Below are 26,152 nucleotides of genomic sequence, written 5' to 3'. Positions count from 1 at the left end.
GTCACTCCACTTATCTCACTAGGTTCTGAATGGCAGTGTGAAACAGACCAGACTTAATTTCACTTTGCAGCTGTTCAGCAAAGCCAGCAGCAGTTGTAGTCACTGGAATCAGTCTACAGACTCAGAAGACTGAACTGTCAGATCACATTTTTAAAGATAAAGCTTACTTGAAGTTAAATTAAAATTTGGAAAAGTTGCACTGCACAATGGCAGAACTGTGACCTTTGACTACATAAATAATAATACCACCAATAATAATAATAATAAAGATATGGATGACCAAATAAATCTGTATCTTTTAAAGTTTTGAAGTTACTGAAGTACTACTATTCCAGATTTAAGGCACAAGACTTGATGCTGCAGCAAGTTTAGCAGTTTAGACAAGCTTCACCACATATTTAAGGTCTGACTAATAGAAATTCTACAGGAAATCATCCCTCCTAGCCCAAACCACCAAAAAAAAAAAAAGTGATCCTCAGATCTTTGTTCTCTATCAGCGGGAAACAAGTTAACCACAAAAACTTGCACTTCAGAAGAATCACTGAGAATTAATTATGATTTATGGTATAAAATAATTGTGGGGCTACTACTGGAAATAAGGATAAGAACAGCAAAGGTCAAGTTATTTCTTGTGCAGAGATGAAGAATCACAGCACTAATCAAATCCATAAATTGAGAATCAGGTGAATCTTTTTCTACTTACTACCAGAGTAATGGTATCACAAAAATCAGGTTCCCACTAGCAATTAGTTTCAGAACAGCATAGAGAACATCAAAAGGATGAGGTCAAGAAAAGAGCAGCACTGGATGAGAGAACATGCACAAGGAGCAGCCACAGGAGTGTAGAGTACCAGATGACATGCTGAAAGCAGCAGTATCAACTACAAGTGTTTTATTATTGGAGGTTTTCCCCCTTCCATCATTTTGCAATATGAATCAGATCACAAACTTGATAGACTTCAAATCAGGAAAGGCACTACACTGGGGAAAAAATCTCACCCTAAACTCTACCCTCAAGCTTTCTCTCCATCATAGTCCATTATTCCCTCTCTGTGCCCTGAATGAGTCTTTTGTGGTCCAGTCCCTCCGATATCATACTAGATAATACTCTATTAAACACATAGCAAGCCAGTACTAGTATTACACTTCATAGCTCTCTTAAGTCTGTATTTTTTCAAGTCTTCTTTGATTCCCTCATGCATTTGAGGCTGCTAAAGTCTGTGCAAGCTATATTCCCCGCCTCACCCTAAACAAGGTGAAACAAAATAAGATACCTTGGGGATTTAAATAGCAGCACTAGTTTCCTCATAGCCAACAGTAACAATATGCTGCTTTATCTATGCTTTGCCAAAAGCACTGCAATTTGCAGTGGGAATTTTAATACCTGTTAATAATGGTTCCCAACGCTCTTATTAGTTCAAGGCCCCCAGTGTATCAATGTCCAAGAGTCACTTATTTCAATAGGTTTCAGAGTAGCAGCCGTGTTAGTCTCTATTCGCAAAAAGAAAAGGAGTACTTGTGGCACCTTAGAGACTAACAAATTTATCTGAGCATAAGCTTTCGTGAGCTACAGCTCAGTTCATCAGATGCATTCTGTAGCTCACTAAAGCTTATGCTCAAATAAATTTGTTAGTCTCTAAAGTGCCAAAAGTACTCCTTTTTTTATTTAAATAGGAGTATTTTGAGACACTTCACCTTTGGAAGAATTTTTAACCGTCCCAACTATACTACTATCTTTTGCTCCAGTTAATATGTGGGTAATCTTGTATTTTACAAAAATCCTGCTTTGTTAAAGATCAGCTCTTCAGGAAGCAAAATACCAGCCAGTTTCCCTAACAGACCATGCAGAAATGAGCTAAAGCAAGGAGGTAGGGAGCTAAAGAGGGAGGAAAGAACCACCACCACTCCAGCCCAGAAAGCAGTGATGTTAATAATGGTACTCCTGTGAGAGCCACTCAAGTTCTCTTTTTCAAGGATGATAGCAACCAAAGCTCAGACTCGCAAAGCCCCACCTACACTGGGAAAACTTACCAAAATATCCCTACTGGGTCAGGTATTAAAACCAGAGGGGATCCATAGCTCTGGTACACATTTGATTAGGCTTGCTTTTTAGCAGGGTAAAGTTACATTAGTGGTTAAAACTGCTCTGAGTGCGGGAACCTGGCCTGCATTTGGTATTTGATCAGTAGCATTTTTTTTTTTTTTTTTTTTTTTTAAAAAGCAAGTTACTCTGAACAGCATCCACAATGGAGAAGAGAATGTTACAACTTCTTTAGCAATCAACGCTTACTAAAAAAGCAAGGCTGGCCTGAAGCACAAGCAAACAGCTGACTGAGCCCCAGGACCAACTCTGCAGCTCATCTTAATCTTCCTACTCTAGCAATAACATTAAAAAGGGAAGAAACAAACAGCCTGATTCCACCTACTACCCTGAAAGCTTGATTCCAAGATAAGGTTGACCCCAGTTTCTGAAATAGGACCCCAAATATTTTAGAACCACCATTATTTCTGTTAGTGTCTGTACATATTCAAATTACTTATAAAGGCACCGTGGTATTTAAGCACCGAATGAGAGCTAAAGTTCTGCATGTGTTTCAAATTTGTTCCAAAATATCTCCATCCTCTTGACTCCTTCAAAAGGAGAATCCTTCTTCATATGCTAAATATGTAGACAAAACTTATAATCTCTGCAGAATCTCACTCAGACATGCTTCTGGCAGCTCACAAGGCATACAACTTGGCATATAGTTCTGCCTGAACACAAGAAAATAACCTAACCTTTCAGCTTTTCAATGGCACCCCAATACATCAGCACTGCACTCAGAGTGCTCCACCAGACACATTCTGAGAATTTAGCAGCCAGCCAGCATGACAGGAGAAGTTCATATTGAACAAACCAAGCTATTTCCCTCAGACAAGCGGTAAGTGTTCGCTTTACAACTGTGGGGTTTTTGTTTGTTAGAACAATTAACAGAAGGCAGTAACCATAATTGAGGGGAAAATTGTTTATACGTGCTGCTAAAGCAAAAACATCAAATAAAATAAATGGGATTTCCTTCTAATTACCAAGCTGAAGTTTGCATGAAGCTTTAGAATGTAATTTAATGATGCAAAGCAGTGTAGGATGAGCCCTGTATTTAAGAGCCTTTTAAGCTTATTTTACTACAAATTCAACTAGTCATAGAAGTAGTAACTTCTTGTGGAAGGAAACACATTCTTGTTACACAAATGTAATATCCTACACAAGGTAAGGAATGTAATATTACTGAATCACTCGAGACTGCCAAGCCAAAGTTTAACTTGATACCAGCTACCCATGATTTTTAAAAAGCTCTGTTATCAGGTTTTATGGAGACAAACTACTTCCTGTGAATCAAGATCTTTATAACCCCTCAAAGCAGTAAAACTTCCAGAACTTGAAAAACTTAGTACTAAACCTAACAGTCTGAGATCACACAGATCCTAGTAAAAATCTGATTTTCATAGATACCATGTGATTTTACAAACTTAGTAACTGTCTTTTTCTTACAAGTACCCTTTGACCAACTAAAATGGAGCCATCCTACTTTGGATAAACACCAAGATGTTGGTTTTTAGACAGCAGACAACTCCTAGATTTAATTTATTTATTAAGTCATCTACTTCACAGCAGCAGTCTAGCTGTTTTCAGCTATTTACACAAAGTACTTACACGCAACTTGTGTGCACACTGCAGACATTAAAACATGTATGTGACTCAGTAGACAGAGGTAGATATGAAAAATGAAAGATGACAGCCCCACTAGCGAAGTCCAGGAATGATGTCCTAGTGAGAAGCCCAGTTTCTAGAAGAGGTATTAGAATGTCTCCTAGGGCGCTCTCACTGAACGATGTTCAGGGGGCTCCATCCTTTTTATTTAAAATGTTAAGTTCTTACCACCATCATAGTAGTCTGGGGAGAGCTGAGATTCTCCACACTCCCACAGCCTCTGTTTTATATTTACCACTCAACGAATTGAACACCACCACCTGACTTGCCCATACATGAACAATATTCCAGAATAAGATAAGGCGTGAATTTAAAACGGAGCATCTATTTCTGAATAACTCCATGTCTGGACACTTATTCTAGAATAAGAAACTAAACCAGAAGAGGGCACTCTTATGCAGATAGAGTGTCCACACACTGAGCTGTTTCTGAATAGCTCAATATGTTGACAAGCCCTTGGATCAGTCTGTAAATCACATGTCACCATCATACCTATGCAGTTAAACTGATTGAAGATTAAGTTTAGGGGAGTTAAGACAAGTCATGCTCTAGTTGGATAACAGTTCACATTGAGCAGATCACAACTATGTTCCCTACACTCTTTGACCATGTGTGTACACATTATATAGATATAGCTGAACTAAAATTGAAAAAACAGCTTGTGAAAATGACTATTAAAACCAACAATGACTGTACATGGAAGTATCCCTTACGTTTTGAGCAAGTACAGCCAAGCACCATCCCAAACAAAGTATAGTAATGTATAATTAAAAAAAAAAATCACTAGATGGCAGCATAATCCATAGTTTTAAAAACAAAATGATTCCAGCTGACATCAGACAAAACTTGCCACTGTACTTCTCCAGTTTGAATCACTACATTCTATTCAAATGTGCTGTTTAACCAGCCCCTTTGTCTTTACACTAATTCCTTGGTTTACTCTATTAACAGACATACCACCAAAACTAGTCACTTCTGCTAAGCCAAAAACCCACCCTGTTAACACCCAATATCATGCGGTTCTCACTCAAGAGAGTGAAAGAAAGGTAAATTCTTCCCTGCACACAACCACCATCTCTTCAGTAGATCTTTGCCAGCACTGCATTCGAGCCACGAAGATAGTAAACAACGGGCACGGGTGGGGACCATACCCCTAATAGCAGGGAGGCTCTCTCATATACTAAGATATACTATTCCCTTACATTTTAATGCTCAAGGCTCACATAGGCTACGTCTTCGCCACATAAAAGCTGTGTTTGATTTACCCAGGGTACAATCTGGACCGATTAACAGCTTTATCCCCTCAGTTCTCCAAACTGGGGTGCGTTTTACATGGCTTCCCTGTGACAGTTACCACTCCTGGTCTCCTCACACACAGCCTCCAGCATGTAAGTTACTCCCAATTATATTGTATGAGTGCTATAGCTAGCCACTTGTGAATTACACTGCAGAGCAACACCAGCAGACTCCCAGTCCCAGATTTTCCCCCAGCTCTCTCCTGGACAATACAAGCTCATATAAGTCCATAATTTTATTAATAGAAAATGATATGCACAAATCATGTTATCCCAACACTTCAATCCAAACACACTGGTTTAGATAAAACAAAACAAGTTTATTAACTACAAAAGATAGGTTTTAAGTGACAAGTAATGAAGCACAAAAGTCAGAATTGATTACAAGAAAATAGAAGTAAAACGCAACTAATGCCTAACTTAACAAGCTAAGTGAATTCAAAGCAAAGGTCTTTCTCGCTACATGTTCTAGCAGTCTTACGAGCTGAATTCTTTCAGTCAGGATCCCTTCCCCAGTCCAAAACTGTTTCCTTTGTTCTTCAGGTGTTGTGGATGCCACAGCTAGAGAAAGGGAGGAATAATTTGGGGCATCTCCTCTCTCCTCTTATAACTCTCTCTCTTCTTCGAAAAAGATCTCCAGCTGAGGTTCAGGAGACAAAGTCTATCTGGACAGGAACCCTCAACTGTTTTGTAAAGATTTAGATTTTTGCCCACATCCTCTTCTCTGCCAAAGAATGGCCATATAACCATGTGATGGTCCATTTGACTTCATTGGCACCTGATTTGTGGCTGCTCCTCTCAGACATGGAATATGTCTTAGTAACGCCATACAGAGGAATCCTACAACTTTACGTGCAATGTTGCCACAAGTTTTAAACAGGGCAACAATAATAATCAGCAAATTGTGGGTTTTCAAATGATACCTCATGAGGTATACTTTGTACAAAATTTATCATAGTTCCATAAAAGGATGAATATGGGGTACAGGCTGTCACAATGTTAACACTATTTTTTCAGGTTTCAGAGTAGCAGCCGTGTTAGTCTGTATCCGCAAAAAGAAAAGGAGTACTTGTGGCACCTTAGAGACTAACAAATTTATTTGAGCATAAGCTTTCATGCATCCGATGAAGTGAGCTGTAGCTCACGAAAGCTTATGCTCAAATACATTTTTTAGTCTCCAGGGTGCCACAAGTACTGCTTTTCTTTTTACTATTTTTTCAGTGAATTCAAAGCCACAGTACTTTGCCAACAAACATCAGGAGAGCAAGATGAGATGTGAATGAATGTTAAAGTAATGACTTGTATTGTACTGTTTGGTCACTCCAGTGGGGTGGGAACATCTAATTAATACTACCCTTAGACTTGTTACTTTCTTTGATGACAATTTATGGCTGATTCCTTGTCTGATATCATGCAGCCCAGGGGGCAGAGAAGGTGGGAGTTCACCCCCACTCGCTATGGGGAGGGAAATGTGAGGGGGGGTTTTGGAGGGTGCCGATTCATAGATACTAAGGTCAGAAGGGACCATTCTGATCATCTAGTCTGACCTCCTGCACAGCGCAGGCCACAGAATCTCACCCACCCACTCCTACAAAAAAACCTCACCTATGTCTGAGCTATTGAAGAATTCCCCATCTGTAAAATGGGTTTAATACTTCCTTTGTCTATTTAGACTGTAAACTGTTAGAGGCCAGGACTGTGTCTTACAATATGTTTGTACAGTACTTAGGCAGAATGGACCCCTAATATCAGCTAGGAGACACAAATAGTACCTTGGATGTTATGTCTGGTCTGTGATGCTTTAATTGATACTTGGGGATGATAATACTTCCCCACCTCAAAGGGGGTTTAATTCATTAATGAAACTTGATAATGTGATTGTTCAATGCTCATCTCTGATTCATTACATTAATAAAGGGAACAGACCATATACCTGTTTGCCCCGGTAGAAGAGCCTTTGCCTGTCGGGTTCCACGCCGTCGCCGAACACCTCATGTATCCTCAGCCGCAGTTCTTCCACCTTGGTGAGTTTGGAGAGCGAGTCCACCCGGTGGGTCTCCTTGCCATCCATGGTGCGCACCTGGATCCACATGGCGGCGGCTCTGCCAAGGAAGAAGGGGGAGCGGGTGTCACACCTAGCAACAGGGGTGTCCCGGGGATGGGAGGGGGCACGCGCGAGGGCTGGTTCCACACCCAGAGCCTGCAGGCAGAGCCCCCTGGCACCGGGCCCCCCCCAGCTAGGGTGACCAGAGAGCAAGTGCGGAAAAACCGGGACAGGGGGTGGGGGGTAATAGGCGCCTATATAAGAAAAAGCCCCCCAACACCGGGACATCTGGTCACCCTACCCCCTGCCCATCCCAGGGGGCAGGTCCCTGCGAGACCCCGCTCCAGGGAGACGTTTAACTGCCCCCCCTCCGCCCCGCTTAGGGACCATCCCGCCTCAGCCCTTCCCACCTCGGCCGGCCGGGCACCCCCAGCGCCGGAAACAGCCCAGGACCAGCCCCCCGCCCCCGAGATCTCCCCAAGGCGGACATCCCCCTACCCCAGCCCTCGCCCCGGGGCCATCCTCCCCCCCCCCGGCCCCGTCCCCCGGCCGCCCGCTACGTTCCCAAACGCCCACCTCAGCCACAAGTTGGGGCCGAGCCAGCGGGGGCGACGCTCGGTCTTCAGCCACCGAATCAATGAGACCTCTCACCCTAACACTCCCTCCGCTCCGACCGGCCCGCCCTCTCCTCCCAAATTATTGGCTCGCAGCCGGCCGGCCTCAACGCCGATTGGCCCATGCCCTAAACGCCCGCCCCTCCCCACACCCTAGCCGGTTAGGCTGCGCCAGGCCGTCCCGTCTCCCCCCTCGCGGGCAGGCGCCGCGCGCCAACTGTATCTCGCGCCACAATTGAAACGCTCTCTTCAGTCTCGCGGAGTTTCCTCCCCCCCCCCTTACGAACATCTCGCGTGGTTATGTAAATAACAGGAGACAGCTGCCAGGCTTTTTAAAGAGGCAGTTCTACAGGGTCAGAGAGAAGGGGGAGCAAGGGCCCAGCCCGTGGAATAGGCAACCAGAGCTGCCACTGAAGATGCAAAATCTGGCTCCCCCACTCTCCCTTTATATTTTGCAACGTTCCTTAGCCTTTATAGCGGGGCACATTCTTAGGGTGCATTTTATAGCCTGACAGGCAGAAGGACAGGTCACTCACCCACTCTTACTGCACTGCCTGCTGCCCCTGGAGGAAGGAGTCCCTTTTTTGGGCATTAGCTACAGCATATCACAAATGAGAACTACCAGGTACTAGCACAGACCAAGCCATTGTAAAGTAGCAGCACCCTTCTGCCAGGCTCTGAAATGCAAACCAGTCCTCTTACGTTTTGGAGTTGGGGGTTTCCAAATTGCCATAGGCTGACAATCAGTGTGTCTTGCACAAATCCAATTTCCTTCTCCCCCCCCCCAAAAAAAGCACCACCACCCCGAACTACATAGTTTAAGAATAAACAAATGCAAGATTCAGATGGCCAGTTCCCACGTTTCCATCTCAGGGATCAGGGTGAGTGTATAGGAACTCTGTGTCCGATTGTTGCTTGCACTTAGAATAAGGGGCAACTTGTCTCCATATTCAGTGGCAGCATATGGTGAATGTGATCAGCAGATGGGTCTCCCACTCCTCCAAGTGCATGCAGAGACCAAGTTACTACAAAAGCTGTGCTCCTGCCAGCCTCTATAATTCTGTTTCTTGCTGCAAGGGTGGCCTTTTAAAACAAACACCTGCAAACTTTCAGGGAGTCCTTGCGGGGGTGGGGACATGGGAATCCAAACTGCACATTTGATGGTAGTCTATGGCAGTTTGCAAATACTCTTCAAGGAAGTAAGTAGGGAGGGAGAAAGAGGTGATTTGTACGGTTTAAATTTTTGAACTTGAGAACAGCAGGACTTTTTTTTTGACAGTGAATTGGTCTCTGCCTGAACTTGGGAGGGAGCTCCTCGTTTGTCATACGCTGCCAATGAACATGTAGACAGAGGGCTCTCTCCAAGTACAACCAGAGCTCAAATCACAGGTAAGCTCTCAATGCCACCTAGGGAATAGGACATTTTAAACTTTCAATTTGTTTTAGCTTTATTTCTTTTTTCTCAGGGAGAGGTGTTTCCAAGTTGTGCATGCAATGGCAACCCAATAAAAGCTGCAAACCCACCCTCCCCACCAGCCCCTAAAATTAATTTCACATACAACTGCAAGATTTCTAGTTTCCACCTCAGCACCCAGCAGCAGGAATGGAGCGCTCACTTTCTGAAAGGGCCTGCTCCCTGCTGGCAACTGTGAGGGATTCAGGCGAAGACTCTGCCAGCTGATTACCCAAACCTATTATCCTCTCTAAAAATAGGCTTTAAATATAAAAACCGAATGCAGTCTCCAGACTGCCTTCCCATTGCATTTCAGGACTCGAGGCACAGAGAACTTTGTCTCTGCTTGTACTTGGAGATGGGGAAAGGTAGAATCCGTTTATTATGCCATACCTGGTAAATGTTGCACTCTATAAATAGGGGCACACAATTTACTCTACTGATATACAATGAACTAGTTAAGAGTTTGCGGGTAAGGGACAAAGCTGGAAAAAAGACAGACTGCTTAAAGACGGAGACAGTCGCTCCTCGGAGAGACAGTGTTTGTATCCCACGTTTGCAAAGCCCACAGCAGATGCTCCTTGTACGACCAAGATCCCATCTTCTAAACATCGACATTATAAACACTCTGCGAGACTCAAAATGTCTCCCTCCCGTTGGCATTTGCTCCTATAGCAAGACACTTTTTTGGCAGAGCCTTGCCCTCTCTCTGTTTGCACTTGGGAGGCGGGCTCAGGGGATCCCCTGCTTCCTAGCTGCTGTCAGTGAAGAAGCAATCTGCAAATCGCTCCTCCCCACTTTCTACTATAAACTTTAAAAAAAAAATGCAGAAAAACTTAAGTTGCTCCGTTCCGCGTTGGTATTTCATAAGGGGCAGGGGCACCAGGGCTTTTGCAGGGACTTGATCTCCCACTTGAGCAACTTCCCTAGAGGATACCGCTTTGACGAGATAACCTCCCCCCTCCATCGCTATAAATAAACCCTTTACAAACAAATGTAACAGTCCCCCTACATCATCTGCCGGTTGCATCCCAGCTGGGACAGTTACGGGAGCTGCGATGTTTGCAGCGACTTGGTTTCTGCTGGGGGAGGGAGGAGGCAAAGAGTCTCCCATTTGCCACAGGGGCTGCTCCCCGCTCACGCTGCAAACCCCTTTCCTGCAAATAAACCATTGCAATATTCACCATCACCCCCCCCCCCGTCCCCCATGGGAGACACTCACCTTTCGCAATCCCTGCAGCGGGACCGGAGCTCGGGGCAGGGCCGGCGCGTGTGCAAGCGACGCTCCCTCCGCTGCTGGGGTCGGGGTCACGGCCCCGGCCCCGGGAGCTCTTTCCAAGTGCTGCGAAGCAAGCGCCCGCAGCCCCGAGCCGCTGGCGCAGGTGGCAACGGCCGCCCCAGCTTCCCCCCGCCGCGACTGCTGCCGCCCGCGAACCCCGCGGCTGGCTTTGGAGTTTGGCGCGGGAAAGCCCGGGGTGGGGCGGGCTGCTGCCGATTGGTGGCTGGTGGCGGGAAGGAGGAAGACGGGGTGGAGCCCACGCCCGGCCCCGGGATGCCGGCGTTGGGGGGGGGGGGCTTGCGGCCGCCCCCCCCCCACCCGCCTGCAGGGAGGGGTGCCCCCTGCATGCATGGGTGCGCTGGGAGGGTCCCGAAGCATTGCAGGGTGGGAGGTGCCGCGGCATCCCGCCTGGGGCTTGCTCCGTTCCCACCCTGGCCAGTCCCCTGGAAGAAGAATGAGCTCCCGGTTGTTGGGGGGCTAATGCCAGCCTGGCTTGGGAAGTGGGGAGCGCTCTCCAGCAGAGGGTAAAATGCCTACAGCTCCTTCCACCTCAGCCCTGCTCAGCGCCACCTCCCGAGAGAAGAAAAGGAGGACTTGTGGCACCTTGGAGACTAACCACTTTATTTGAGCATAAGCTTTCGTGAGCTACATGGTGAGCATCCGATGAAGTGGGCTGTAGCTCACGAAAGCTTATGCTCAAATAAATTGGTTAGTCTCTAAGGTGCCACAAGTCCTCCTTTTCTTTACAGAATACAGACTAACACGGCTGCTACTCTGAAACCTCCCGAGAGAAATCAGTCAGAAAATGCGGCCCTCTCCGGGGTGGAACGGGGATGAAGTTTAACAGCGCACAGCCACGGGGCAGGGGGTTTCTAGGAACTAAACCCCAGGACCGGAGCGGGCTCGAGTTCACCGTCAGAAGGGCCATCCGAGGTAATGGCCTCTTGTTGCCCTCCATTCAACTTTCAACTCCCTCCCCCGTGCTTGCAATGTATTGTGATGACAAATGCTGACCTGTCACCTCTGCCCTAAGCTACTGGTCTACTCTCCTGGGGAAAACAGCGGATTGATTCCCTTTCCCCATTTCCGGTCTCCTCTGCAAGGACAGCCCGTCAGAGCTGCTGCCCCAGCAAGCAGAACTGTCCACTTCCCCTCATTCATCCGATGAAGTGAGCTGTAGCTCACGAAAGCTTATGCTCAAATAAATTTGTTAGTCTCTAAGATGCCACAAGTCCTCCTTTTCTATTTGCCAATACAGACTAACAGGGCTGCTACTCTGAAACACTTCCCCTCAGGCACCACAGGAGATTTGAGGCAAGGGGTGTAATGAGGCAAGGAGCTGCTGGACACATCATTTCCACAAAAAGGGGAAGGAGAAGCAAAAGCCCAGCAGTTCAGAGTGGGCTCTGTTCCTTCCATCCATGAAGATATCTCTGAAGCCACACCTTTGATATCACGCACTCTTTCCTTTACTCAACTCATCTCCCTGGATTAATAATTTAGCAAAAGAAATCAAGGCATCAAAAGCACTTAAACACGTGCCGATCTTGAAGCACATGCTTCATTGCTTTCCTGAATCAGGGCCAGTGCCTGCAAGAAAAGTTGGTCTGCAGGCAAAAGCCCGGCACTTCCCCTGTGGCTCATAAAAAGCGTGAGAAATATGGAGCATTACTCAGTCTGAAACAAATGGTGACAGAACAATGGACCTCTTACCAGACAGATTCCTCATGACGCCTCATAAGACACTTGCTGACAAAAAGTAGTGCATGCAAACTCCAAGGAAACTTGGCAAAGATGAGCAAGTGTCCTCCCCTGATGGCCATGACCACTCAAACTGTGTTCCTGAAGTGTCCCCTCTCTTTAATCCCTAAAAGAGTCTCAGGAATCACAAGACTGGAGTTCTATTCTCTGTTTTCCCGCCCAGACTTTGTCTGTCTTGTCTATTTAGAATGTATATTCGGCCCCAGCACAATGGGTCACTGATCTCAGTTGGGCTTTGAGGCACTACCATAATAAAAGTACTAAATAATAAGGACTTCAAAAACATCATTACTGGGGCAAATTCTGAAAGCTGGCCCTGCTATCGAAGCCGAACAGAACCACAGATGCTTAGCACTCACTGTAAGTGCAGTGATGTCACAAACCTTTGACATCACAGACACACACAGATCCTTAGGAAGCACAGACAACAGCCGGCTTCTGTTCTTCCCTGATGTCGGTGGTGAAATCGATTAACCTGGTGCTGCCTGAAGATACGGTGTATTTGGCAGGCTCCAGCATAGATGGCCAAGTGATTCTGAGCCTTAACAAATCTTTGATCAACCCCATAGTGAAGGTAGAGCTCGTGGGAAGAGGCTATCTGGAGTGGAATGAAGAGATTAATGCTGACAAGGATTACAGCAGAGACATTGTCTGCAATAACAAGGCTGACTACATCAATAAAACAAAGACATTCAAAATAGCGGGTAAGGAATTGGAACCACAGAGTTCAAAGAACACAGAGTAAAACCTCACTAATTTTGCACTAGTGAACACAGAAATTGCCATATTGGATCAGATCAGTGATCAGTCTAGCCCTTTATCCTGTCATTACCCCAACCACTTAAGAGGAAAATGCAAGAAACACTACATTAGATGGTTATGCGATAACCTGCCCACAGGAAGTATTTCTTCCTAACCTTATTGATTAGAGGTTGGCTTAAGCCCTGAAGCAAGAGGCTAAACTTTGGGCACTTTTAAAAAAATATTTATTTTTAAACTCTGGATGATCTCCTTATCCATGTAATAGTCCAGTCCCTTTTATTTCCTCTGACCTCTTGGCTTCCATGAGATCTTTATTTATATGGATTTATATTTTTTTAAAAGTGTAAATGAAAAATGGTGGCAATGGATGTACCAAGGTTAATTCTGTGTTTGTGCAGAAAAAGCATTTCCTTGTATCAGTTTTAAATGTGCCCCCTTTCAATTTCCGGGAATGTCCCCTTGTCCTTGTATTAGGAGAAAAGGAAACCAGGAGATCGTATTTTGCACATCAGAGCCAGTTTGAGATACACTTACTCTCACTTAGTAGTAGTTTACACCATGCATAGTCCCATTGAAATCTAAGGGTTTATTTGTGGAGTAAGATACCACTCAATGTGAATAAAGGGATCACAATCTGGCCCATAGTAAATGTGTGTACATGTGTACACATATAGTCACAGTAATGCATCACTAAGACCTTGTCTAAACTAGGAGGGGTTTTCTGGTATAGTTATATCAGTATAGCTAGATCAGGAAAATCCTTTAGAGTGAACACATTTATATTGGGATAAAAGTGATTATACCAGTATAACATATGCAAATTATCCCAGTCAGCATAATCTGTAATAGCATAAGCACAGCTATACCAGTATAACTCCATCTACTCTAGGACTTTTACTGGCATAGCTATGTAGGTAAAGAATCACACCCCTAAATGACATATAGCTATGCCAATAAAACCTCTAAGGCCTGGTCTACACTAGAAAATTAAGTCAACATAACTACATTGCTCAGGGCTGTGAAAAATCCACAGCCCTGAGTGACGTAGTTAAACCAACGAACCTAAATCCCCATGTAAACACTGCTAGGTCAGAAGAATTCTTCCACTGACCTACTACCACCTCTCTGGAACGTGGATTACCTATTTACCACTGAGCTGCATATGGCACTCTCTATGTGTTATGTGGGCCGCATCCACACAATATATATACACCTGTATGGTCCTGAGGATGTCACATGGGCCACAGCTGTGCACTGATTGGGTTGCAAGCAGCCCCCAGGCCAGGGGTTGAGAACCACTGGTCTACACTGAAGAACTATGATGCAGCTGTACCACTGTAGCATTTTAAGTGCAGACAAGTCCTAAGTATAGACCAGGTATCAATGTACTTTGTTCATTTATTTTGTCAACTGTCATTTTTAATTTTTTTATGTGGTAGTAAGTGTACCAAAGTATATTTTGTAAAAATAATGAAATCTTGATAATATGAGACCTCGCTATGGCTTATGCTGTTATAGCCTTGCTGAGTGGCAGGGAGGTTATAAGTTACACAGAGGAGGTAAATGAAAATTAGTCAGGGTCTTACTGTGTTTTTACATACAGAATTAGATAATCCCTGATGTTCACAGGAATATAAAAGCAGTGTATTGTGAACTCCTCCTAGGTAGTTAAGAGTTGAAGGTTAGGCTGCATGTCAATGCATTAAATCTTGGATTTGACCTATGACCTCCAATGGTCAGACTGCAACTCCTCCTAGACTATTAGGATTTAAAGGCTATGCCCCACAAGAAAGGTCATTTTTCCTACATGTGCAATCAAGTCTTGGATTTAACCTATTATCTCTCACCGTGGCAAGTAAATTCCTCCTACAAGTTCAAAGTTGTGCCAGGTGTTATTGTAAATCTAGGGTGAAATTATCTTTCTGATATTTAGCATAATAATAACAACAAGCCGTGCTTCTATGACACTTTTCAACTCTAGATCTTAAAGGCCAAATGTTTCAAAATTGGGTGCCTAAAGGCAGGCACGTAAATCCATATTTAGTCTCCTAAATAAACAGCCTGATTTTCAGAGATACTAAGAAACCACAACTCTCAAGGTTTCTTTCACAAAATTTACCAGCAGTCCTATACCAGTATAATTATACTACTTTAGCTATGTAGTATAACTCCCTATGTGCACATTCTCTTTTGGAATTTAGAGTGCCTTTTTCAGTTTAGCTTATGTCTCTTTAGAAGTGGTTTAAACTAAACTGAAAAAAAAAAGGCATTCTAAATCCCAAAAGAGTACATGTATGTGGGGAATTATATCAGAAAGATGGTCTTATCAGTTCAAAGTGAGACAAGGCCAACTTTAGCTTGGTGCGAGCAGGAAACCTCTCCATTAAATTCAATGATTTCAGAGTAGCAGCCGTGTTAGTCTGTATTCGCAAAAAGAAAAGGAGGACTTGTGGCACCTTAGAGACTAACAAATTTATTTGAGCATAAGCTTTCGTGAGCTACAGCTCACTTCATCGGATGCATTCAGTGGAAAATACAGTGGGGAGATTTATATACGTAGAGAACATGAAACAATGGGTGTTACTATACATACTGTAACCAGAGTGATCACTTAAGGTGAGCTATTACCGGCAGGAGAGCGGGCAGGGCCGGGGGGGGGGGAACCTTTTGTAGTGATAATCAAGGACGGCCATTTCCAGCCGTTGACAAGAACGTCTGAGGAATAGTGGGGCGTGGGGGGGAGAAATAACATGGGGAAATAGTTTTACTTTGTGTAATGACCAATCCACTCCCAGTCTCTATTCAAGCCTAAGTTAATTGTATCCAGTTTGCAAATTAATTCCAATTCAGCAGTCTCTCATTGGAGTCTGTTTTTGGAGTTTTTTTGTTGAAGTATTGCCACTTTTAGGTCTGTAATCGAGTGACCAGAGAGATTGAAGTGTTCTCCAACTGGTTTTGAATGTTATAATTCTTGACATCTGATTTGTGTCCATTTATTCTTTTACATAGAGACTGTCCAGTTTGACCAATGTACATGGCAGAGGGGCATTGCTGGCATATGATGTCATATATCACATTGGTAGATGTGCAGGTAAATGAGCCTCTCATGGTGTGGCTGATGTGATTAGGCCCTATGATGGTGTCCCCTGAATAGATATGTGGACACAGTTGGCAACAGGCTTTGTTGCAAGGATAGGTTCCTGGGTTAGTTTTTCTGTTGTGTGGTGTGTGGTTGCTGGTGAGTATTTGCTTCAGGTTGGGGGGCTGTCTGTAAGCAAGGACTGGCCTGTCTCCCAAGATCTGTGAGAGTGATGGGTCGTCCTTCAGGATAGGTTGTAGATCCTTGATGATGCGTTGAAGAGGTTTTAGTTGGGGGCTGAAGGTGATGGCTAGTGGCGTTCTGTTATTTTCTTTGTTGGGCAGGTCCTGTAGTAGGTGACTTCTGGGTACTCTTCTGGCTCTGTCAATCTGTTTCTTTACTTCAGCAGGTGGGTATTAAATTAAATTCAATGTAATTGCACCTGCTTACACTACAAACTGAATTTAAGAAAGAGGCAGAAGCAGAACACTGAAATGATTTTCCATGGCCTTGCATCTTGTGTCATTCACATTAATGCAAAGCGAAAGTAAAATATTATCACTGGTGTAAGTGATCTGATAGCAATTTTACCCCTACTTTGCACGGGTGTAACTGAAAACACAAAAAGCCAGGCTGTGGAGACTTAGGCTCTCTGAGGGTTTGTTGCGTCCAGTGACACCAATAAAGGAGAAGTAGGTATTCCATTGCCTGACTTCTGTAGGGCTTGAGAGCTGTTGAGCACCCTTCATGCCTAGTGACCACATTAAAAGTTGAGGGCGCTCAGCATTCGGCAGGAACAGACCCCTAAAAATAATTTGCAAGCAGTTGAAGGTTGCTATCCTCATTAAAAAATTCCATCAAGAACGCAAGGCAGCCCATAAATAAGAGGTTATCTTTTAGCTCGGTAAGTGAGGGAGTGTCGTTTGGCTTTCAGATAACTGGCTAGGTTCGGGCACCCACACCTTTGACTTCCATTTCAACTTACCTGACAGACTTCCATCGACATTCACTAGCAACATAGCTCGTGTCTCCTACTTCGTCAAAGCCTCCTGCGCCAGCCGAGAGCTCATCTTAGCCAAGCAGAAGAAATATTTACTGGTGCAAGGGACCTCTGGCATCCTTAAAGATAAAATACAATCCCAGGTAAAGTAAACAGAGAATATCTTCCTGTGACAGGAGGAGAGAAAAAGAGTGTAAGGGTCCAGTGCTGCTCCCAATGAGGTCTAACTAGCTATTTGTGCCAGGCCCATCCCCGTGGTATTAGAGCATCCTTACAAAACTACATAAGTCCAGACAGGTGGTCGGTCCACACACAGAACCTAGAATTGTCTCCTTGCTCCCCTTTTCCAAAGACATTTAGTTTGGCCTACGAGACACTTTGGAGATCAAGACCAGGACTTGAGAGCTGGTTCAAGCAAAGATGGGGACCCACAGTAAAGCCACCTGAATCGGGGCTGCGCACGCTAAGGGCATGGCTACATGCAAAAGTTGTACCATGTGCATTTTAAGTACACCGGTATACTTAAAGCGGTACACTCCAGCCCCATCCAACCCCACCCCAAAGTGGATGCAGTTATACTGGTATAAAGATGCTTGTACCGGTAACAATAAAATAAAAGTCACACCCCTGATAGACATTGTTATCCTGGTACAAAAGCGGTGTGCAGGCCAAGCCTAAGAGTCAGTGCATGACCTTCTCCCACCTAATTGCTCGGCCTTGTCAGCTAAGGGGATGCAATTCCATGTAAGGTAAAGGGTAGCAATAGGATAGCATGTATGTTTGTGGAGGGCAGTTGGGGAATTAGTGGCTGGAGGTTTCCTATTAAAGAGGAGAATGGGGGAAATAGGAGATGTGCCCCAACAGGGCCATGGTGAAAGGAGGAGACACCTCAATTCCTCCTGGCTCCATGTCAAGTGACACTGTAAGAGGACGTCAACCTCACATTTCAGTCTGTCCCACAAGGACCCCCATGACTCTAGGCTTGGTAGCATCATCTGCCTCAGCCCCATCAGGGCTTTCTAGCCCAATCTGATATTCAACTGGCAGCCACTGAAGAGATGGAACACTGGAGTAACGTGGTCTCATTAGCCCACATTGGTCAACAGATGTTCTCCATGGCTTCTTTCTCAAGCATACAGGCTGAACTTTCCTGATATTTATAGGGAGGTTTAAAAAAAGAACAGGCACTGGAGGAAAAGAACTTCCAGGACTTCTCTCTATATCATAAAGCAGAAAAAATTTCATACAACCATTATCTGTTTCCTTTGAAGATCATTGTTAAAATTACTACTTAAACAATGCAGCAGGTACAAGCAAAACAATATGTGTTTTAATATAGCTAAATGTAATTGTATACATCTAGGAACAAAGAATACAGACCATACTTACAGGCTGAGGGACTTTATGTTGGGAAGTAGTGACTCTGAAAAAGATTTGGCGGCCCTGGTGGATAATCAGCTGAACACGAGCTCCTGGGTGCAATGCTGTGGCCAAAATAGCTAATGCAATTCTTGGATACATAAACAGGAGAATCTTAAGGGTTAGGGTTATTTTACTCCTGACAATGGTGCAATTGCCACTAGAATACGCTGTCCAGGTCTGGTGTCCACAATTCAAGAAGGATGTTGATAAACTGGAGAGAGTTCAGACAAGAGCCACGAGAATGAGCAAAGGATTAGGAAACATGCCTTCTAATGATAAGTAGATTGAGCTGCTTGAGCCTATCTTAACAAAGAGGAGTTTAAGGGGTGACTTGATTACACTTTATAAGTATCTACATGGGGAACAAATGCATGAGAATGGGATCTTCAATACAGCAGAGAAAGGTCTAACATGATCCAAGGGCTGGAAGTTGAAGCTAGACAAATTCAGACTGGAAATGAGGCATACATTTTTACCAGTGATGGTCATTATCCCTTGCAACAATTTACTAATGGTCGTGGTGGATCCTCCATCACTGGCAAATTGTAAATAAAGATGGGACGTTTTTCTAAAATATGTTCTCTAAGAATTATTCTGGGGAAGTTCTATGGCCTGTGTTCTACAGGAGGTCAGAGTAGGTGATCACAATGGTCCCTTCTGGCCTTGAAATCCATGCTCCATGCAGAGTCAGGAGAAATCTCCCCCTCAGCAACACTGGTTCCTGGGGCAGCCAGAATCTGCAGAGCCACTTGAGCCTCGTAGGATGAAACAGCTCCTTTTCAGGAGTGTCAAGTATCCCTAAGGATGTGGAGTAACGGCAGAAACTGGATTTAACACTAAAGAAGAGAAGAGAGTTGATAGTGAATTGAGCCCTAAAAGGTGCAGGGAACATTAATATCCCAGCCAAAATGGTACAGGAAAAAAAGGGACCCTGAATCATTCAGCATCTTGAGGCTTCCAATACACAGCCTCCTCATACATCATTTTCCTTGAACAATAATTATGCATATTCTTATTTCATGGCTACATTGTTATATATTCCCAGAGATCAGTCTTGAAAATATTACTCACATGAGTAGTTCTATTGAACTCAATGGGTAAGTAGAGCTACTCACATGCATCAGGATTAGCCCCTTTGACTGCAAATTCATTAGGGTAGAGACACGGGGCCTGATTCCCATTTATGCTAAGGCCCCTTTGCACTGCCAGAGTGGTGTAAAAGGGCCTGAGCATAAATGAGAATCTGGACCGTAGAGCCAAACTCTGCTCTCTCTCAGGTGTAAATCAGGATTAACTCTGTTGAAGTCAATGGAATTATGATAGTGTAAGTGAGCTCTGATTCACGCCTATGGCCTTTTATTACTTGACTTGTATTATTGACAGCACTCAGCCCCATACACATTTATGGTGTGGTGTAAATAATACAGTGATTCCTAATCTTATTACTATCTTTAGTATTTTGTTTTAAATGGCACTGTCAGCAAATTCTGCCATCTCCCTTCCTGACACATGCACCAGGAGATAACTCTTCTCTACCCTACAGGGTGGATAACGAGGCTTCATTCATTCTTGTTTGTAACATGCTCTGAGGTACATGGATGGAAGGAGCTAGAGAAGTGTGACTATTAATGTTATTCTTTTGTTTTGGGGTCTGAGCCCTTGAGTGAACTTTGCACAGCATACAATCTGCCTGCGTTACCGAAATCACCTACACTGAGACCTAATGCTAATCATTGCATCAAGATGGTGAGAAAATGCTAGTTTTAATGGCCTGTTTGTGGTCTTCCCCTGAATTTGGTGTAGATACATATTGTGTTCATTTCCCTTGCTCTCTATTGGATGGAATCAGGACTGCTAAACTGTGTGTCATATGCCCTGGACTTCTAACAAAAATTCTCCTTTAGCTCAAGTGACAGGGGCCTGTGGAGAAGGATGTGAGGTCTATTCTCACTGCTTCTATGAAGTACAAAGGGCCACACATGCAGCATGAAGTTTTGGGTGTCTGCAGATTTCTTTCAGTGTGAAGCAGCCTCTGCTCCTGCATCTGCAGTTCCATGTGTGTAAGGAACCAAGGCAATCATATTGTATCTTGTGAAAGGCACTCACCATACTCTACCTTTCCCCCTTCCCCATGCAGTACCCTTTGGTGGTGGAAGTCAACAAGCACATAGCTTATCATTGCTGCTTCAAACACGGCCTCGTCATCCTCCGGATTTCCCTGGTGAAAAACACATTCACCCCCGGTGAACACATCATCTTCACAACAGAGATCGACAACCAGACAAGCAGGTCCATCAAGAAGGTGATTTTTGCCTTGTACTCCATCATCCTCTACCTGGGCTACACCGTCAGGGCAGAACGGCACTTCTTGGAAGATCGAAACGAAGTGATGAGGCTGGAGTCCAAGACCAAGGCAGCCCCCTTTGAGGTCACAAAGATCATCAGCATGTTCCCCCTGCCCAAGTTACTGTCTGTCAGCAGCATGTCCATAGCTAACGATATCATGGAAGTCCGGTATGAGCTGATAGGGACTGTTTACCTTCCCTGGTCCATGACCACAGTTGTGGCCAAAGTGCCTATCATCATAAGAACTACAGCTGTAGGCATTCCTGAGGACTAGCAGAGGGGTACAGATCTGCACCAGATGCAAAGTGACTATGTGGATGCACCCAGGCTTTTCAGACGAATCTCTATACAGTGATCCAGGAACAAGTTTGCTGAGGTCCAGATAATAAAGGTTTGCTGTGAAACGTGTGTGCAAGCTGCCTGATTTCACAACAGGGCTTTGCACAAGAGGGTTCTGGATTGGGCTAAGGTGCCAGAATGAGTCAAAAAATGAGAGAGGGTGGGGCTAGCTTGGACCCAAGAGCAGGGTGAGAATACAAAGAGACGCTGCATGCCTCCTAACTCAGGGCTGCAGTATGCTCTAGTTAGATCAGAGGAATGGTCATCAAGACACCTGAGTTCTAACCCCAACTCCGCTGCTGACTTGCTGGGTTAGTGACTTTGCTTCTCTGTGCTTCGTGTTCCCTTCCCTCCCTGTAGAATGGGGATGATACTAGAGCAGATCCACAGATTCATTCCCCACCCACCCAAGTGTCTTGTATCATGGTTTGTCTGGATGCGAGAAGGAAGTCGCAGGTCAGTGGCCTGGACTCAGGAGGACAAATACCCTTTAAATAGCTGGCCCCAGAGACACACACACACACACTGGGAACAGACACAACATTAGGAAAGTCTCTCCACCTAAAGGTGTGGAGCTGGCAAGTCCAGGGAAGAATGGAGGAGCAAGTCTGGGTGGAGAACTGGCAGGTGGAAAGCCAGCAGCAGAGAGAGCCAGAAGGCTGGGAAAGCAGGCAGGAACAAGCCAGCCTGCCTGCTGATTGGGCGGCATCAGGGGAGGCTGGGGAAAGAAACCAGGCTGCTGTGGGATTGCATATGGAGCCTGGGGAGGGGCAGAGGCTGGGAAGGCATTAACTCAGCCACCAGCGTGGGAGGGGGAACAGGCAGCAGGTATACAGGGAGCAAAAGATACATGAGACCCCTCTGTGTCTTCTAGTACAGAAAGGAAGCTGTCAGGCACTGTAGCAATCCACTAACCAGGAATACAATATAGGGCCTAGCTGGAGAGACTGGAGTTGGGCAAGGAGGGAATCTCAGAATTACAGCCAGGTGCTTGACTGGAGTATCCCTACGGCCCTTTGTTTTCATTTTTTAACAATTTTTACCGACAAGTTCCCACGTTTTACAAAAGCTATTATTGGGGTATTCCTGCTTTTCACCCAAATTTTGAACCAGTCAAGTACATGAAAAGACAGAGTAAGTTCAGAACATCCAATCCATTACAATAGGTAGATGTGTTTCTGTTAATAATACATTAGTCTTGGTGTAAATGTGACGCTGTCTGTTAAAGTCAGACAATGCAGTGGGGAAGATGCACACATACAGACACGTGCCTCCATGTGTACATACTGTTAACGTACAGTTCATGAAACGAACCAGAGCATTAAACTGCTTTTACTTTAAATATTCTTATTTTTCTCTATTTGTTGCTTTTTTTCCTATCCCCCCGTCTCCAAATATTAACCCCGATATTTACCCAGAAAACTGTGAAGATAATTTTTTCCACCAGTTTTCACCCATTTTTTTTTAATTTTTCTAATAAAAACTCATCAATTACCAGGAAATTTTAACCAAAATAATACTTGAAAATTAAGACCCTTGCGTATCCCCCAGGCTTCTTAAGGGGCAATAGCACCTTTCTCCCTCAGGCAAAGAGAGCTTGCTGAGACTAAGGCCACATGGTAGCAAGCCCCCCCACCCCCCACCTGACTTAATACGACTACATCAAAAAAAGACTCCAGCAGCATAACTTACGCCAGTTCTTAGGGTGCACAGGCAGCTATGGAGTGGAACTGCTACTTCTCTGGAACCTGGAGAGGAGGATTCCTCCCCACCGTGCCCCTGAGGATTCCCAGCAGCGCCCAGCACAGGGCTGGGAACTAGAAAGTACAGATGTAACCAGTGCCAAGTACAGTTTGTTCTCTTCACCAGGCCAGGCGGGCTGACAAGCCCATTGCAGCTCCAGCAGTATGTTTAAAGACTACTGCTCCAGCAAAAATCTCCACCTACACCTCTTCCTTTGCTCTGCTCAAGGGTCTGCATACCCGACATGCTGGGGCTATCGGTCCGTTTTGGCACAAGGATACGTCACGCTTCTTCTCCCACAGATGATGGCCTCGGCCTGTAGTCCCCAAAGGAGCGAAGATGCTGCGGAGAGGGTGGGGAATGTTTTTAATCAAGGCTATCAGCTGAAAATATTTCTACAACCTTAGAACCTTTCTACAAAGGTGCCTCTGCAGGGGAGTGGAGGGGAGAGAAGCATCAGGAAGTGGATTCTCAAGGCAGCAGGGGAAAGAAGGGTGCAGTGTTTTATTAACCCTTCGCCACCTGCAGGGGCTGGCAAAGACCTTGTGGGCTGCACCCACCACCCATGGGTATTAAATAACGTCATTCCTCAGCTCCTGGGGGACGGGCACCTGGGCTCTGTGGCACCCAGAGCCCCATGAGTAACCTGCTGGGAGCCTGAGGGCTATGTTTGATTTATATGCCATTTAGAAACCAAAGCTAAGTGCTGCCCTCACAAATACTCTTTGCTCCTCCTTGCATCTGCCTTGATAGACAGCTGGGAATGGCTGGTTGGCAGAGGTTGCCAGCACAACAAACCTGCGGTGGATCAGTGACGGCTTCCCCACTGTGGTTACGCTGCGCTTGCCACCTTTTAAGACATTCTGGGTCACATGTGACCCTTAGGCTGCAGCACTTCAGGGACCCTGGTCCCCAGGCAGAAGATGCTGGGCTACAAGGGTCCACACAGGGGAGGGAGGTGGAGAGAAAGTTGGGGGAGCATATTGCCTCAGGGCCTGATCCTGCAAACATTTTTGCATGGCCAGACCCAGGCACCTGAATGGAGTCCCACTAACTGGGGCAAATGTGAGTGGGGAACAGGAGGCTGTCACTCCAGGGTGGGGGCTCCAGCTATGAGCCCAGTGCCTGGCTCAATTTCACAGCACAGATCCTACCAGCAGTTAAATTGACATTCTTGTCAGTTTCATGGCTCCAGCTGTGAACCCAGCAGTGCTGCTCTAAGCCAGAGGCAGCAATGAAACTGATCAGAATGACAGCCAAGAACTGATGTAAATAATGCAATGTGTACATGGACACTGCGGCTCCCTAACTACACCATCATAAGTGCTGTGCCTCTCATAGAGGTGGAGTTGTTATTATTTCGGCATAGCAGGCCACTCACTTTGGTGAAAGCAGCATTCTAGGGCAGACACTGACATAATGAGGTTGATGTAAACTTCCTTATGTTGACTTAATTCTGTAGCATAGACAAAGCCTAAATGTTGGACTTAGGTGCCTAATGTAGCAACTAGACACCTAAGCCCCTTGCAGACCTCACCCTTAGCCTCTCTGTACCTTATCTCCCCATCCATAAAGTGGGGATAATAGCAGGGGTGCTTTGCGGATAAATACATTAGATTGTGAGGCTTGGATCACCCACACTTAAGGCAATATATATATATATATATATATATATATATATATATATATATATAATTAATCATCATCATTGGGATATGCAAACCCATTCCACCTGCCACTTAGATAGCCAGTAGCCATTCAAACCCAGCCAATCAACTGCTGTGCCACATTACAGTCCCACGTGCAGCACATTTAAATTGCTTCCAAGTTGCTCTGCCTGTTTACACACCTTGAATGGCGTAACAGACACATGTCTGAAAAGGCTTTCACCACCATTTCCAAAACTGGCCTACTTAACCTCCCTTTTACCCACTGACAGTGAACTTACATCATTTACCACCTCACCTATGAATGTGACAAGTCACATCCAGTCCAATTTTGAAAAGTGGCAACTGACTCTGGATGCCAACATTTTTGGCTACCTAACTTCAGATTTCCACAATTGCCAGACACTCACAGATCCTCGTCATTTCAGTGCATCCTGTGGATCACATGAAAAATCAGACCTTAACTTCTCACCCAAAAACTACAATACTCAGAATGATGGAGCCACTTTAGAAAATTTTGGCCTTAACTCCTTGTTGTGACCCAGTTTTCCCCTCTGTGAAATGGGGATAATAATGAGTACTGTGGAGGTCAGCTAACATTTGTTTGAAACAAGCTTCGAAATCTCAGGACAAAAGAGGCTACAGCAGAGAAAAGTATTCATTATTTTATTATTTATTATTTCTATCACAGAAGCACCTAGACACCCCAATCAGGATCAGGGACCCATTATGCTGGACACTGTACAAACAAAAGTCCATGCCCCAAAGAGCTTACACTCCACCTGAGGCTCATGTCATTTCATCATTATGCAGTCACATGTATCAGCCCACTGCTGCTTGTGCCAATTAGGGTGACCAGATGTCCCTATTTTATAGGGACAGTCCCGATTTTTGGGTCTTTTTCTTATATAAGCTCCTATTACTCCTCACCCCATGTCCCGGTTTTTCACACTTGTTGTCTGGTCACCCTAGTGCCAATCTGTAGCCAGCTAAGATTTTAGAACAGGAGGGACCAGACAACTCCCGTGTTAGCAATGGGACCTGCCCTCAGGGCAGGAGAGGACTGGAAGGTAAATATTCCGGCTTATTCAGACGATGCACCCCAGTTCTTTGAGGCACTTTGCACACATTGGTTTGCTTTCATGTCTCTTTATTTATGGGGTACCACATAACATTTGGGGTCTCTGGCTAATTTACCAGATTCTCTGAAGGAGCCAGGGTGCCCTCCTTCACACAGAGCAGCAAAGATGGGCATTGGGGTGGCATGGAAATGAGCTGCAGGGTTTGGTAAGCAATGGCAGTACATGAGGGTAGAGAAGGCAGCATTTGGGGGATTGTAGACAGGGTATGTTTCATGGGGATTAAGCTAATTCTGGTAGCTCAGCAACAGACAGAGGAAACAGAGAGGGTGAGTTGGGAATTGCACCAATACCACCCCATGCCAGTCAATTGGGGGAAGGGGGAGAAAAGGATTCAGAAGCCCAGAAGCAACTCCTAAGACTCAGAAATACATAAAAGCACTGTGAAAATGAACACTGAATTGCCACAGTGCCCCAATGCCTGGTGAACGAACCTCAACATGCCGTACTGTCCCCAGGAA

At 45.1% G+C, this 26,152-nt stretch overlaps 2 protein-coding genes across 7 annotated transcripts in view; one reads left to right on the top strand and one right to left on the bottom strand.

Moving 5' to 3' along the window:
* Positions 1-17,152, bottom strand: part of UHRF1 (ubiquitin like with PHD and ring finger domains 1) — a 34,820-nt gene extending 17,668 nt beyond the window's left edge. Inside the window, exons 1-2 of one of the 6 annotated variants that reach the window (XM_043502589.1) lie at positions 17,021-17,152; positions 6,977-7,145 (exon numbers count right to left, since the gene is read on the bottom strand). In XM_043502589.1, the coding sequence (XP_043358524.1) occupies positions 6,977-7,135 (159 nt within the window). In that variant the 5' untranslated portion in view covers positions 7,136-7,145; positions 17,021-17,152. Of the gene's footprint in view, positions 1-6,976; positions 7,146-7,663; positions 8,420-10,376; positions 10,627-12,577; positions 12,714-17,020 lie in introns of those variants that run through there. The other 5 variants (XM_043502590.1, XM_038384407.2, XM_038384408.2 and 2 more) reach the window with 5 other exon arrangements.
* Positions 12,646-21,144, top strand: ARRDC5 (arrestin domain containing 5). The gene is made up of 3 exons (XM_043502597.1): positions 12,646-12,898; positions 16,970-17,178; positions 20,595-21,144. Exons 1-3 carry the CDS (start codon positions 12,646-12,648, stop codon positions 21,075-21,077), a joined length of 945 nt encoding a protein of 314 aa, XP_043358532.1. The 3' UTR covers positions 21,078-21,144.
* Positions 21,145-26,152: the final 5,008 nt, after the last annotated feature.

This window comes from Dermochelys coriacea, chromosome 25 (assembly GCF_009764565.3).
Source record: "Dermochelys coriacea isolate rDerCor1 chromosome 25, rDerCor1.pri.v4, whole genome shotgun sequence".
NCBI lineage: Eukaryota > Metazoa > Chordata > Testudines > Dermochelyidae > Dermochelys > Dermochelys coriacea.
Note: the sequence above shows the minus strand (reverse complement) of the source record. Positions and strands in the feature narration are given on the sequence as shown.

What these genes read in the sequence shown, in the direction of transcription:
- ARRDC5 (XM_043502597.1), top strand. Translation starts at nt 12,646, where the DNA reads ATGTCGGTGGTGAAATCGATTAACCTGGTGCTGCCTGAAGATACGGTG. An exon ending in AAAGACATTCAAAATAGCGG is followed by an intron (nt 12,899 to 16,969) that starts GTAAGGAATTGG and finishes TTTGGCTTTCAG; the next exon opens with ATAACTGGCTAGGTTCGGGC. An exon ending in AAGATAAAATACAATCCCAG is followed by an intron (nt 17,179 to 20,594) that starts GTAAAGTAAACA and finishes TTCCCCATGCAG; the next exon opens with TACCCTTTGGTGGTGGAAGT.